Source organism: Phallusia mammillata, chromosome 2 (assembly GCF_965637545.1).
Source record: "Phallusia mammillata chromosome 2, kaPhaMamm4.hap1.1, whole genome shotgun sequence".
Lineage (NCBI taxonomy): Eukaryota > Metazoa > Chordata > Ascidiacea > Phlebobranchia > Ascidiidae > Phallusia > Phallusia mammillata.
The window spans coordinates 31,299,945-31,312,674 of record NC_137253.1 but is presented as its reverse complement, the minus strand read 5'-3'; the positions used below and the strand labels follow the sequence as shown (position 1 = coordinate 31,312,674).

At 36.2% G+C, this 12,730-nt stretch overlaps 2 protein-coding genes and 1 long non-coding RNA gene across 3 annotated transcripts in view; all 3 read right to left on the bottom strand.

The window, feature by feature from the left end:
• The window catches only part of LOC145213305 (uncharacterized), a 41,218-nt gene that overhangs the window by 19,996 nt on the left and 8,492 nt on the right, over window positions 1-12,730 (bottom strand). Inside the window, exons 12-24 of the mRNA XM_080081532.1 lie at window positions 12,167-12,249; window positions 10,622-10,775; window positions 9,886-9,968; window positions 9,312-9,465; window positions 8,886-8,968; window positions 7,951-8,120; window positions 7,874-7,893; window positions 7,581-7,709; window positions 7,099-7,217; window positions 4,922-5,075; window positions 3,913-3,995; window positions 3,102-3,255; window positions 2,572-2,654 (exon numbers count right to left, since the gene is read on the bottom strand). Coding sequence (XP_079937658.1) covers window positions 2,572-2,654; window positions 3,102-3,255; window positions 3,913-3,995; window positions 4,922-5,075; window positions 7,099-7,217; window positions 7,581-7,709; window positions 7,874-7,893; window positions 7,951-8,120; window positions 8,886-8,968; window positions 9,312-9,465; window positions 9,886-9,968; window positions 10,622-10,775; window positions 12,167-12,249 — 1,469 coding nt within the window. The remainder of the gene's footprint in view (window positions 1-2,571; window positions 2,655-3,101; window positions 3,256-3,912; window positions 3,996-4,921; window positions 5,076-7,098; window positions 7,218-7,580; window positions 7,710-7,873; window positions 7,894-7,950; window positions 8,121-8,885; window positions 8,969-9,311; window positions 9,466-9,885; window positions 9,969-10,621; window positions 10,776-12,166; window positions 12,250-12,730) is intronic.
• LOC145215410 (uncharacterized) lies at window positions 66-999 on the bottom strand. Its single transcript, XR_013857297.1, has 3 exons — window positions 923-999; window positions 667-820; window positions 66-142 (listed from the first exon to the last, which is right to left on the bottom strand). It is a non-coding gene; the product is annotated as an uncharacterized LOC145215410 (long non-coding RNA).
• On the bottom strand, window positions 5,467-6,666 carry LOC145215492 (uncharacterized). Its single transcript, XM_080084196.1, has 3 exons — window positions 6,449-6,666; window positions 5,521-5,603; window positions 5,467-5,474 (listed from the first exon to the last, which is right to left on the bottom strand). Exons 1-3 carry the CDS (start codon window positions 6,664-6,666, stop codon window positions 5,467-5,469), a joined length of 309 nt encoding a protein of 102 aa, XP_079940322.1.

Here is a 12,730-nt window from a genome sequence, read left to right as displayed (position 1 = left end):
TTGAGAAAAAGCAATATCCAAGGTGGACTTGGGTAAGTCATGACTACTACAATAAGCACCTCTTCCAAAGCATTGAAGCTGAGCAGTGCTGTTTCCTTTGTCGGCTTCTGCTTTTATGCGTGCAAGTTCTGCCTCTAAAACCCTGTTAGGTAGTAAAAAACATTCAAATTAGAAAAACAGAGAATCATGAACAGATTTCATTATAAAGTTTAGCTTGTAGACCAGCTAGAATCAGAACAAAAAAATCACAAATAGTTTCTATCCACAATCGTACAACACAGGTTGAATTATTATATATACGAAAATGGGCCAAAAACTTACTAAGAATGCAACCGATCGTAGAAGCACAATACAATAACGCTAAATTCAATCAATCAATCAATCAATGTTTATTTTTAGCAGCAAGTTCAAATCTTAAATTGAAAGGAAACATGATAGAAGAAAGCATCAAATAACATTTTAGTTTTTGAGTCTATTACGAAATATCTGTGCAACATTGAGGCGGTACAAAGTGTGACAATTCTTAATGTTAATCAAAGGAAGTTTTGTTTTGAGTTCGTATTTTCATTGCCTAAAAAATCTCTTCAGTCACCCAACCCTTCATTCGAGTAACAAAAAGCTGAAATGCCAAACTAATATCGACAGTAGCAAATTAATATAACTTACGGATAATCCAGTGCTGCTAATGTAACAAGTCGTGGAGAGGCAAGTTTTGGTGGATAATCATCACCCGCTGCCAAACACCCAACAGCGCTCCACACAGTTTTCAAACAATCCTCACTATGGGGTCCGTTATATAATGGACAAGTGGCCGGCAAGGCTGTAAAAAAACATTGGATCATTATGAGTTAAACCATGCTGTAAAACACATTCAATCCTTGCTGGTTCGAGTATGAGAAACATTTTTTTATTAATTTCTTACCAACTCCAAAGCAGTTTTGCTGCTGAGTTAAATCGCCAGTGTCTGCTTCTGTTTTGACTATTAGCAATTCAGCATAAAGAACTCTGTAGAAAAAAAAAGGTCATTATTTTCTACAATCTTGGCTTATCTAAAAAACAGTGAATTTCCAGACGAAAACACAACATCTGAAGCAAATAATTTACAATAATATTGACCAGATTATGATAATATATTTAAGGAAACTTTCATGTTAAGCTACATGACTTAGTGCCAAGTTATTTACAGTACAGGATTAGGTTAGTTTAAGCTCAGTGAAGAAAAACAGTATTACACAAGAATCGTTACCAAGCTAGAAATAGCTGTGCAAAGTTAATTGAAACATTATGGATGGCAAATTTGTGGATCATAGCTAACTAAGCTGCCACACTATATCATAAAGATATATGTCATGGGAGCTCACATATACGCTTAGACACTTTGAGCAAACACAACTAGACTGGAAATATTTTTTATCAATTTTTTATTTGTTTAAAAAAAATTGAAAAAATAAACCTTCAAGATTCTCAAAATACAGTAATTGTAGTGTTTTTTATAAGCAGCAAAACTTTAAATTTAGAAATTTCAAAGTGCTAACGTGTAATCCAAGGCACTAAGAGCGTTCACTTCTACAGTTGACAATTTTGGAGGATATTCTTGGCCCAAAGGTAAACATCCCACCAGACCCCAAACTATGTTCAAACATGCCAGGGAATGGGGTCCATAGAATGTGGGGCAAGCTGGAGGTAAATCTGCAAAAACAAAATAGCACATTGGGGTTATACATGTACTGGGATCAGCCAGCATTCATGCAGATCAGTATTCACAGCATTCATATTCATATATATAAATCATAGCACGCTAGGCCCATTGAAGGCGCTATACCAAACCAAGCCAGATGGGGTTGACATCTTTTCATAACTAAATCACCAAGCTTTACCAGATTATGCAATAAAGTTGGAAAATTGTCTTAAGTGAAAGGCTACTGTTTCACAATCCTGACACAATTAAGCAGATTATGCCCAAAAAGTGTGATGAAATTAACCAGAATCATCTTGTATTGTAAAACTGAGTATGTGCATACAAATTTGAAGTAAGGATTATTACTTTTGCATGAACAGTACATTTGTCCAAATGAGTCCTAAAGCAACACTAAACAATTGGCCCGAAAAAATGTTTTAAACAAGGCAAGTTTCATAAACTTTTCCATTTAATTTTGCCACAAGAGGGTTTGCAAGATTGCGTACAGCAGTGGAACTTTAAACAGGGGCCTACTATCAAGGAATTTGAGATTAAAACACTAAACAGTTTAGTTCAGCGGTTCCCAACTTTTCTTGTGCCGTGACCCCTTGATAACACTTGCCAAGTTGTGGTGACCCCAAGGATAAAATTAGTAGGCTCTAAATTAACATTGACTATATTTTTTCTCAACAATAAAGTGGTCAATGAGTTTATTTTATTGGGGCTAGGGGTCCATGGCCTAAAATGAGTTGGGAACCATGCCTTAGGTGACCCAAAGCAAATTGTCAGGCGACCCCGGTTGGGGCCGCGACCCACAGGTTGGGAACAGGTGGTTTAGTAGGATATGCACTGCCCACAGATAAATTTAAGGCAAACATGTTTTGCAGAGTTACCTATTCCAAAGCACGCAAGTTGTGCCGTGCTTGTTCCGATGTCAGCAGCAGCTTTTATGCCAGCCATGTGAGCCTCCAGATCTCTGCAAAAAAACAGACACACTGATGCATTGTTGGTATGTTTTATGGAAGGAGTAGCGACATTGGTATGCTTACTGCAAGGGAAACAAAGTTTGCAAAAACACTTGATCTGCTGATAAACTGTACAAAAGCATTTTTGTCAGGTTAAATTAATATGGTCACCATGTAAAAATATTTCCAGAAATCAAGCATCAAGTCATCTATGATTAGTTTTTTTTTTAGTTAAGTAACGTTCACATTGGACAATGAACATCTATGCCTCTGTGTGGAACCCACATATAACAATAACACTTTAGGTAAAGGTAAAAAAATAAACAATTTAACAGTATCTATATATTCAATTTTAAATTTGATCATCCAAAAACCAAAGATATAAAGTAAGTAAACATTTGGTACAGGCCAATACTGCTGGCTCAGTTCAGCCCATCCCTAGTGAACATTGTACTAACGGGAATTTTAAGGAAACCAATGTTGCTTTTCCTGCAGGAGAAAGTTTCGTCGGGTAATCGTCTCCAACAGCTAAACATCCGACTGAAATCCACACAGTTTCCAAACACTTCTCACTATGAGGACCGTTATACAACAAACAATCTGCCGGCAAAGCTGAAAATATAAAACATATTATAACTGTTGTGCTTGTTTTGTTTTTTTATAAAAACATGAATATGTATATACATATGAGTGTTTGAACTGAACAGTATCAGGTCCTCCAATAAGCAACATGGTAATCGATGATCACGGCTTGTGTAATTAAACAGTCAAAAACACAAAAATATTTCCATTTTTGTCTAAATACATATAGATATATATGTGGGGACGCCAAGACCTGGGCAATTTTGATTGATTGATATATATATATGTATATGTATGTATGTATTAAACTTAATTAGGTTAATCCAGATCTTGCCTAATTCAGATAAAATTCGAGGGACAAATGACTTGTAATGTGGAAAACAAACTAACATCGTTTAATCTGGATCTTTGCCCAATCCGGACATCTTTTTTGTTCCAAACAGGACTAAATTAACGGAGGTTTACTATATGTATATGTTTATTAATGTTTTTCATTACCTGATTTTTTGTTTGAAAAGTGCTTCCATATTTAGCATTTCACTTTCACTAATCAAGGATTAGCAACAAGTGTTACCTGACAAAGGGACAATCCACTTTTGCTATTAACCCTCAGTTAAACAGTATTATTGTTGCACTCTCTACCAGGCAAATTAAATTGTAGGAACACCACTATACTAACAACCTCACCTGCACCAAAACAACTTTGCTGTTTCAAAGTGTCACCAGCATCTGCATCTGTTTTAACTGCCTCCATGTGGGCATAAAGAGCTCTGCAAGTGTTTAGACAAAAAACAGTAAAAATAGTTATTCCAAACCGTAGCTTTCAGTACACTTAAATCAGTCTGTGTTTTTCGTTATGCAATGAAATATCGATTTCACGTATATAATGGCATTCTCAGTTCTTATTTAAACAGATTCCAAAATATTTATTCTTTTAATTTCCTTAATATGACAAATTTCGAAGTGCAATATGTTTCTTATTTATTGAAAGTGAATCAAACAAAAGCAGCAAAGCAACAAAGTTAAAACTTAAAAGGATTTAAGTAGTAAGCTTACCAGCATAAGCAAGAACAATCATTAATTTTTTGAAGCAGAGATCTCAATCTTTTTTGCCGCGAGACTAGGTCAATTTAAATTCAGACAAAAGTATGGCATAAACACAGTGGTTCCTAGCCTTTATCTACTAATTCTTCATTTAACAATTCAAAACAAACTCATTCCTATGTAATAGACACTACACAGTTAATGCTAAAGCATACAAAGATCACTAAAAAAAGATCTTTTATCAACTTCACAGGTCCTATTCCCAGAGCTAAAGTATATATTTACAAACCACATGCACGAATTAAAGTATATTCCCCCTTAAGTTATAAAATTGCCCCTCAGTTTGGAACCATAAACTGCATCAACACTTTAGTTTACAAAATATAGTCCCGGGAAGACTCCTGTCGTGGGTTCGAATCCCACTGCAGGCTACATTTTTCTAGCCTACGCCTTGCCATATGGTGGTGAATGCTTGGTGACTGGCTGATTCAGTATAGCGCCTTTAATGGGCCTGGCGTACTGTGATTTACAAAATATAGTAACGCAGACGTTCTGAAACGCCCTAATCTTCATCTGATCAGTGCATTTCACTTCAACATGACAAAATTTAAACCACTTTACTGTGCTAGTTATGAAGAAACCATACACTGACCTGTAATCCATCGCAGCAAGTGCATCACTTTCAGCTGTAGTAAGTTTGTCAGGAAATTGTGTTCCCGATGGCAAACATCCAGCCAGATTCCACACGACTTTCAAACAATCAAGTGAATGAGGTCCAAAGTATGTTGGGCAGTCGGTGGGCAAAGCTGTACACAGTAAAACGAACACACATGATACAGAATATATGCAACTCTGAATTATTGCAAATCCAAATCATTTTTGTGTGACAAATAGAAAATGTAACATCAAGTGGGGTGAAAGCGTAAAAGTCTAAGAAATACTTTGCAAGTTGTAAGAAAAAAACTCTTTTGCATCAGTTGTGTTTCTTTGTATTGTTCGCTTGAAGAGTAAAATAGCGTGAATGACACTTAAACGAAACAAGCATTTACAGCTTGGATAATTGCCAGTTTATATAGCACACACAAAGAGTAATCACTACAAGCAAAAAAGTAATGAATGCAGCACAATTAGCGAAACATTGTGATTGTGGAATGCGGGAACCCGATTCACTGCCTTAAGGAAAGTACCACAACAGTATCAAAGAACTGAGTAATAAACAAACAAAAAAAAGAAAAATGTGATATTTCTCACTTGTTCCAAAGCATTTAAGCTGAGCAGCATCTGTTCCTGCATCTGCATCAGATTTTATTGCTTGCATGGCTGCTAACAGATCTCTGAACGACAAATAAAATGGCAAACTTTAGCATCTGAGACATACACAGTTACTGAAAACTAGCAAAAAATGAAATTGATAAAAGCTTTGAGCCAGGATATTATCAGGGAACAGATACATTTAAATCAGTGGTTCTCAAACTTTTTTATTGTCGGGGCCAAATGGTATTTTTTTAAGTGTGTAGGGAGCCGCAAAAAAATGAAACCTTTAGAAAATCACTAAAGGTGACTTTGAAAGCTAAAATAGCAATGTTTGGTGGTTTTCTGAGGTCTGGTGCAAAATAAGTAGTTGGGAGTCATGCGGCCCTGAAAACTGAGTTTGAAAACCACTGATTTAAATCAAACATAGCAGCTGGATTTAAAGCTTGAATATGGTAAATAAATGTTATAGCAAACATTCAACAATAACTGTCATTATCATTCAGTGCAAGGTTTAAAAAAGCTTAAACCAGGGGTCTGCAACCTTTGAAGTGAGACAATTTACTTGTTATTTCCACATGGTAATAAAATTGTGTTGATATCAATAGTAAACAGATTTGTGCATTTACGCTGGATTTTAGACTATTGAATGATAAAAATTGAAAAACAAGCAATGTATCAGTTTAAATTAGTACTTAAATACAAACATGCAAATCGTTTGGCATTTACACAGTCAAAATTGAATGTATTCACTAAATCAAAGCTCTTTGGTAGCTGGGTTTAGTTTATTTGCACTGAAGATGATACAAAAAAATATGTAATGTGAACATAAAGATTATTGCATGTGGAAAGACGGAAGGATTGTTCGGGTTAAGTGTAGCTAGGGCACTTACAGTAAAACTTGGTACTTTACATTTAGAGTACTCACACATATATCATTGAAGACAGAGTTGCAGCTGCCGATGATGAAAGTTTGTCAGGATATTCATCACCCGCTGGTAAACATCCAACTGATCCCCAAACAGTTTTCAAACAGTCGATAGAGTGAGGTCCACTATAAGTTGGACATTCGGTCGGTAACGCTGCAAAATAATTTAAGTTAATCCACAAATGTTTCTCAAAACTGTTTTGCATCAAAATAACCATTTATAAGACTTAATGAAAGGTTGAAATAAAAGAGGAAAACAGGTTTTGTATGACATGGAGTGGTTGTAGGTCCATGGAAAGTTTTTACAGTACCGAGTACCCAACATCCGATTCTACAGCTGTGGCAGACCTAAGGTGCTGAAAAACTATATTACATGGTGGTTGAGTCTTAGTCTGCCGTTAAACAACTTACAGATGATGATTTTTAATTAAACACAACAAAAATGGATGGCGTTGTTGACCTGCCTAGTAAAACTGCACACTTTTAAAAGTTCTTTATAAAATAAATAGAAATACTGCTCTGTAATTGTAATTATTGTGTAGGAATTCAATCTTCCTAATTTTCTGCCACTGCCTAAAACTGCCTTTCATGCTTTGTGTATGAAATAAATAAAAGTGAAACCACCCACTGGTCTGTTTTAATAAACTTACCGAAACCAAAGCAGTTTTGTTGTTGTACCGAGTTTCCGGCGTCTGCATCTGCCCTAACCATTTCCAATGTACTGTATAGGGTTCTGTGTTTTATAACAAAATATTTGATTTCAGGTTTCCTTTTTTACATTAAAGACTGCAGAGCTACTACATTGAACTTATACAGAAAAATTCTGGTCAATCAAAACTTCTTGTGGTGTACTGAAATAGTTAAAATGTATGATATGCTATGCAGATAACATTGAATAAAACATGCAGAGATATCTAATTTACAAGCGTATATTCAGATAGTATAAAACATTTTTTCATGAAAGTCAGTAAATGATAAGTTGCAGACAGGCCACACTGTTGGATGTATACACTAGGCCTGTGCTTCTCAACTTTTTTCGAAATGGTACACCCTTTTCACGTTTACACAAAAATTTGTCCACCCCGGTCAAAACATTATTCACCCTTGTAATACATTCACACTCTACGTATACTTGAGATACAGTTGCACACTCCAGTCAACCTGGTTCAAAATGTCAACCTGCCCATTGTAATACCTGGTCATAGGTGTATTATATTTTGTATCTGGTACACCCCAGTAGACCCCATCAATGTGGTACACCCTGGAGTGTACGATACATGGTTGAAAAGCACTGCTCTAGCCAATATGGCCTACCTCTTGTCACCAGCTGCACTAATGAGACCTTATAGGTGGAAACAGTGTGCACTGTCTGCAGGTTATGAAATATTTTATTAACTAAAATATTTTTTAAGTTAAATAACATACAATTTAAGAAGCAAAGTCTTCTGTAAATAAATAAATTGAGATACTATATATAGATGTTCCTTATTTGAACATCAGGCAAAATTCAACATTGACCTATATTCCAATGCAGCAAGGTTGTCAAAATCAGTAGTTGAGAGTTTACTGGGAAATTCAGCCCCAGCTGGCAAGCATCCAATAAGACCCCATACTATTTCCACGCATGCAAGTGAATGTGGTCCAAGATAGGTCGGGCATGCTGTCGGTAAAGCTGCAAAAAAGATCCCAGTGAAGTAAAGTGCACCTTTTACACAAGCAAGTCAGTTCATAAACTTCTGGTTGATGCTTTTGTGTACAAGTAATGAGCGGTTTGTGGAGTGTGTGACAGAGGGGTGCAGGAGCCAAAAGTGGATACATATCTAATTGGTTGCAAGATACATACATTAAAATAAATGAAATGGGGACAGTTTATCAATAAAGCCCTTCTGTTAGATATCTGGTGATTGAAATCGATCTAAAAAATAACATGTTTAATAGTAACAACACATGATTACAAGTCAGTTAAAGAACGCATCCACCTAATAAACTTATCCTTTACATCTAAATAGAAATACTGGTCCTAGTAGTTCAAATTAGAGATGGGATGATACCAGGTTTTGAAGCGAGTACCGATACCGAGTACCACATGTATATACCTTCGATACCGAGTACGTTGTCCGTATTCTTATGGTGCAAATCGACCTTTGGTACTCGCATGTTGGTATCGAAAATTGAGACAAAATATTTCGATACCGAGTACGAGTATCGATACCACTGAAATCGTTCGATACCGAGTACCGGGTACTCGTCCCATCACTAGTTCTAATTGACTGTACAGTGGAGTTAGAAACATATATACAGTATAGCTATCTAGTCAGTTTAAAACTATATTACATCATCACGGAGCAGAGCTAAAAATAAGTGCGCCCAAAACTTTACACAACCTTATTGCTGTTTATCTCCACCACATTTTAAAAGTATAACATAGAAAACATACTCATTCCAAAACATTCAAGCTGTGCGGATCCTGTCCCAGCATCAGCATCAGTTTTTATAGCTTGCAATTGTGCCTCCAGAGCTCTACAAAATAAAATATAAAGTGGATTTTTCAAAAGATGAAAGCTGTGTTCAAACAAGGCTGTGAAATTAGTGACAAAACTATTTTATATGATATAAGGGATAGGAAATAATGGTAACAAATACGGTTTTAAAAATTGTTAAAAACAACACAGTTTTAATGTTATAGCATTATAAAACATTACAATGCAGCTTTTATACAAACAAGACATATTTTCCTACACCCACCCCTGTAATCACAGTAGCACTAAAAGACTAAACAAAACATTTTTTTCGGTTTTTGGACCATTTCCTAACGAAACACATTTGGTAGGATCATTTAACAAAATAAATACACAATACTTACGGGTATGGTATTACAGACAAATTTGCCCGTTCAGCAGATGATAGTTTATCTGGATAACTGTCACCAGCTGGTAAACATCCAATAGCGCTCCAGATTGCTTTCAGACAGTCAATAGAGTGGGGACCATTATAAGTAGGACAATCAGCTGGTAACGCTGAAAATGAAGTTGGTTGTAAGAAAGATCTTATTTCAGGGTTTCAGAGCAATTTTAGTTGATAAATTCCATGACTTTTCCAAAACTTTTTAAGAAAACAACAACAGATTTCCATAACCTTATTCGAAAAAAATCGAACAATTCCCCTAGTAAAACTAGTATAGAGACTTTAGTGTATGCAGCCAATTTACCATACTTGCAACACATATACATATATTACACTATTAAGTCCCTATCACTGGCATTTTCAAAGTGAAACAGGTGCCAAATTCCATACTTATTCAAGAACTTTTGCAAAAGTTGTTTTTTTTTTCAAAACTTTTCAAGGCCTTAAAATATGAATTTCAATTCCATAACTTTTCCAGGTTTTCCATACCCGAGGGAACCCTGTTATTTGCAGGAGTCAAATCAGCTACTCACCAGCTCCAAAGCAATTTTGTTGCTGGACTAAATCTCCACTATCTGCGTCAGTCTTAATTGTCTCCATTCCCGAAAACACAGAGCTGAAAAAAACATACGTAGCGGGATCAAAGCGGTTTTTAAACTGGGTGCCTGGTGACCCACAGGATGCACCATACCAGTCAAATGGATTTACGAAGAAAGTTGTACAAGTTGAAGTAATTTGGAGTGTTTGTATGATAATGTGTGTACCACCAGTTTACAACAATTTCATGTCCTTGAAATTTTTTTCTATTCATATTAGATTTTTTAGCTAAACATTTTCGTTTGTTGTCTGCAAACCTGCTGAAATACCTTTTAATTATTTCATCAATCACAAGGGAGAATGAAAACAAAAAAATGTGGGTTAAAGTGTTCACAAACAAGTTTGAATTTTCTGCCAGGTGCAAGAAATTAAAGGCACTTCAATTCGAAATATGCACCAAGCAAGTGAAGACCAATTGGCTTCAATTTTGCTTTATTTTCATGAATTTTAGTTTGAGTTGAAATTTGATCAAGTTGTTTCTTTGCAAGATGAAACAACAGCAAACAAAGCTGATTCCAATAAAAAGGTGTTTGAATATTTCAATAGTTAGTGAATAAAAAAAAAAAATTAAAGAAAACATGAGTATCAAGGTTTGGTAACTTATGGTTGACAACAAAACTCTACTTCAAAATGAGAAATAATTCATGCAGATGGTTAAGTATCAACACTCACTCATAATCCAATGCTGCAAGAACTGCAAGTTCTGTGGTGGTCAGTTTGGCAGGAAACTTGTGTCCAGAAGGTAAACATCCAACCAAGCCCCAAATCACTTCCAAACAGAGATCAGAATGTGGTCCATAGTAATTTGGACATTCCGTTGGCAAAGCTGTGTTAATAAAATTACACAATTAAGCGCATACATGTGTTGTTATTTTCAGGGCTTAACATAATATAGAGTTGTAAGCAAGCCTAAAATTCGAGCCTAAACCAGAAAGCATAAATAAGCACAAAGCCCAGGACCAAATCGTTTTTAAGAAGCTTGTTTATCCCCAATAGTTTGATTGACAGGCCTATAATATAGAACACATACACAATGGGCAGTAATAGACAATGGAAGACGTAAACATGACAGTTAGGGATGTTGGGCATAATGTTATATCTTGCAACCAGGCCTGAATCAAGTCTGCTTGTTTAAAGAAACAAAGTCAGAACCCGATCTGAAAAGCTGGACTGACTTAACTCTGGTATAATCTAACTCCTTGCATCAAAAACCAACAGTTTTGAAAACTAGCTTTTGTCACATAATTTAGGATCTTAATTTTGTTACAGAGTACATAGATTCACTGGCGTAGAGTACGGGGGTGCCGCGCACCCCCGGCCTTATCCTTTGTATAACGTCAAAATCGCATCTTTGTTCAAGTTACGTCGGTTAATTAAAACGTGTTTCCAGCTAAACAAATGCGCTTGCATTCACGCCATTGATCGAACAGACGTCGGTTGAAACGTAACAATTGTAATTGTTTGGCAATAAATAGGCATTTTAATGCAATATAAACATGACTTGTAGACTAACGCTTTAGTATTATTTGTCGCAATACTCCCTGCAATAAAAATAGTTAATATATTGACTTCTAAGCCGAGTTTAATGTCTGTTTGCAAAGCTCTGCAACGGCCTAAACTTGATCCAAGGTGACCTAAGTTTAAGCGTCAACAATACATAGCCGGCTATATTTAAAACGTGAATTGCTTTACTTTTATTTCCCGCCGTAACACGTTACTTTAAACTTAATCGTTGTTAAAGTGGCTGATTCGGCAAATCGTCCTTTCGTTACATCAGAGGTTATTAGACGCACAGCAAACGTTCCAATCGAACACAAAGAAATTGCGCCAAGTGACTATTCGCAAATTAATGTGATAGAAACTACATGCTTAAGCACGTAAAAGGTGTCGTTATTTGGTCTTATACGGGTACAGATACTGTACATGGTATAGGCATCGTTTTTGGAAGATCGAAAGGCGCACCCCTGGTATTTTTTAAAACTCTACGCCTATGCATAGATTACTTTATATATAGCACTGAATGCTCCTCATAGTTGAGGTGGTGCTATAAAACACATGAAAACTTTAACATAGCAAAGCCTATGTTCGTGGCAGATTTGTTTGGCAATCCGGAAGGTTTGCCGAAACTAGTAGCAAGAAAAATCCAGCTTTGTTTTTACTGATAAGTTTCAAATGTCAAAGAACATAAATTTACAAAAACAAACACCAAATATTTACATTTTCCAACGCATGCAAGTTGAGCAGCAACTGTCCCAGTGTCAGCATCAGCTTTTGTGGCAGCCATCTGAGCCTTTAAGTCACTACAAAAAAAAAACAATATAAGAGTAGCACCACCAAAACTCAGTAAGAAATGTAAAACATTCAGGGAAAAGATGAACACATTCATACTGGGGTCAGCCCCTGAAGCATCGATGCAGACCAGCGATCATGACATACATAGCGATAAATCGTAGTACACCAGGCCTGTAAAGGTGTTGGGAAGGCTTGGTGACCGGCTGATTCGGTACAACACTTTTGTAGGCCTGGTTAACTGTGACATTCAGGGGCATGCTGAATTTTCAACAAAGAAAGTGACTTAAACTCACAGTTTAAACTCATAGTCGTAAGGAAATACAATGGACGCTATTCGGTGCGCCATATAAGGCTAGCGCGTTTCCTATAGTGCTTTTGGTTCCCATTTCGGCGCAAATTGAACAACTGTGTGTGGGCAAGGTAATGGGAATTAAACTTGCGATGTCGTTTCACTTTTACAGTTTAGCAAACACAATTCACTGGCCTGTC

Coding starts and splice junctions, on each gene's coding strand:
- LOC145215492 (XM_080084196.1), bottom strand. CDS start 6,666: ATGGTTATTTTGATGCAAAACAGTTTTGAGAAACATTTGTGGATTAAC. Junction 5,604..6,448: donor CTGTCTTCAATGATATATGT/GTGAGTACTCTA, acceptor TTTGTCGTTCAG/AGATCTGTTAGCAGCCATGC.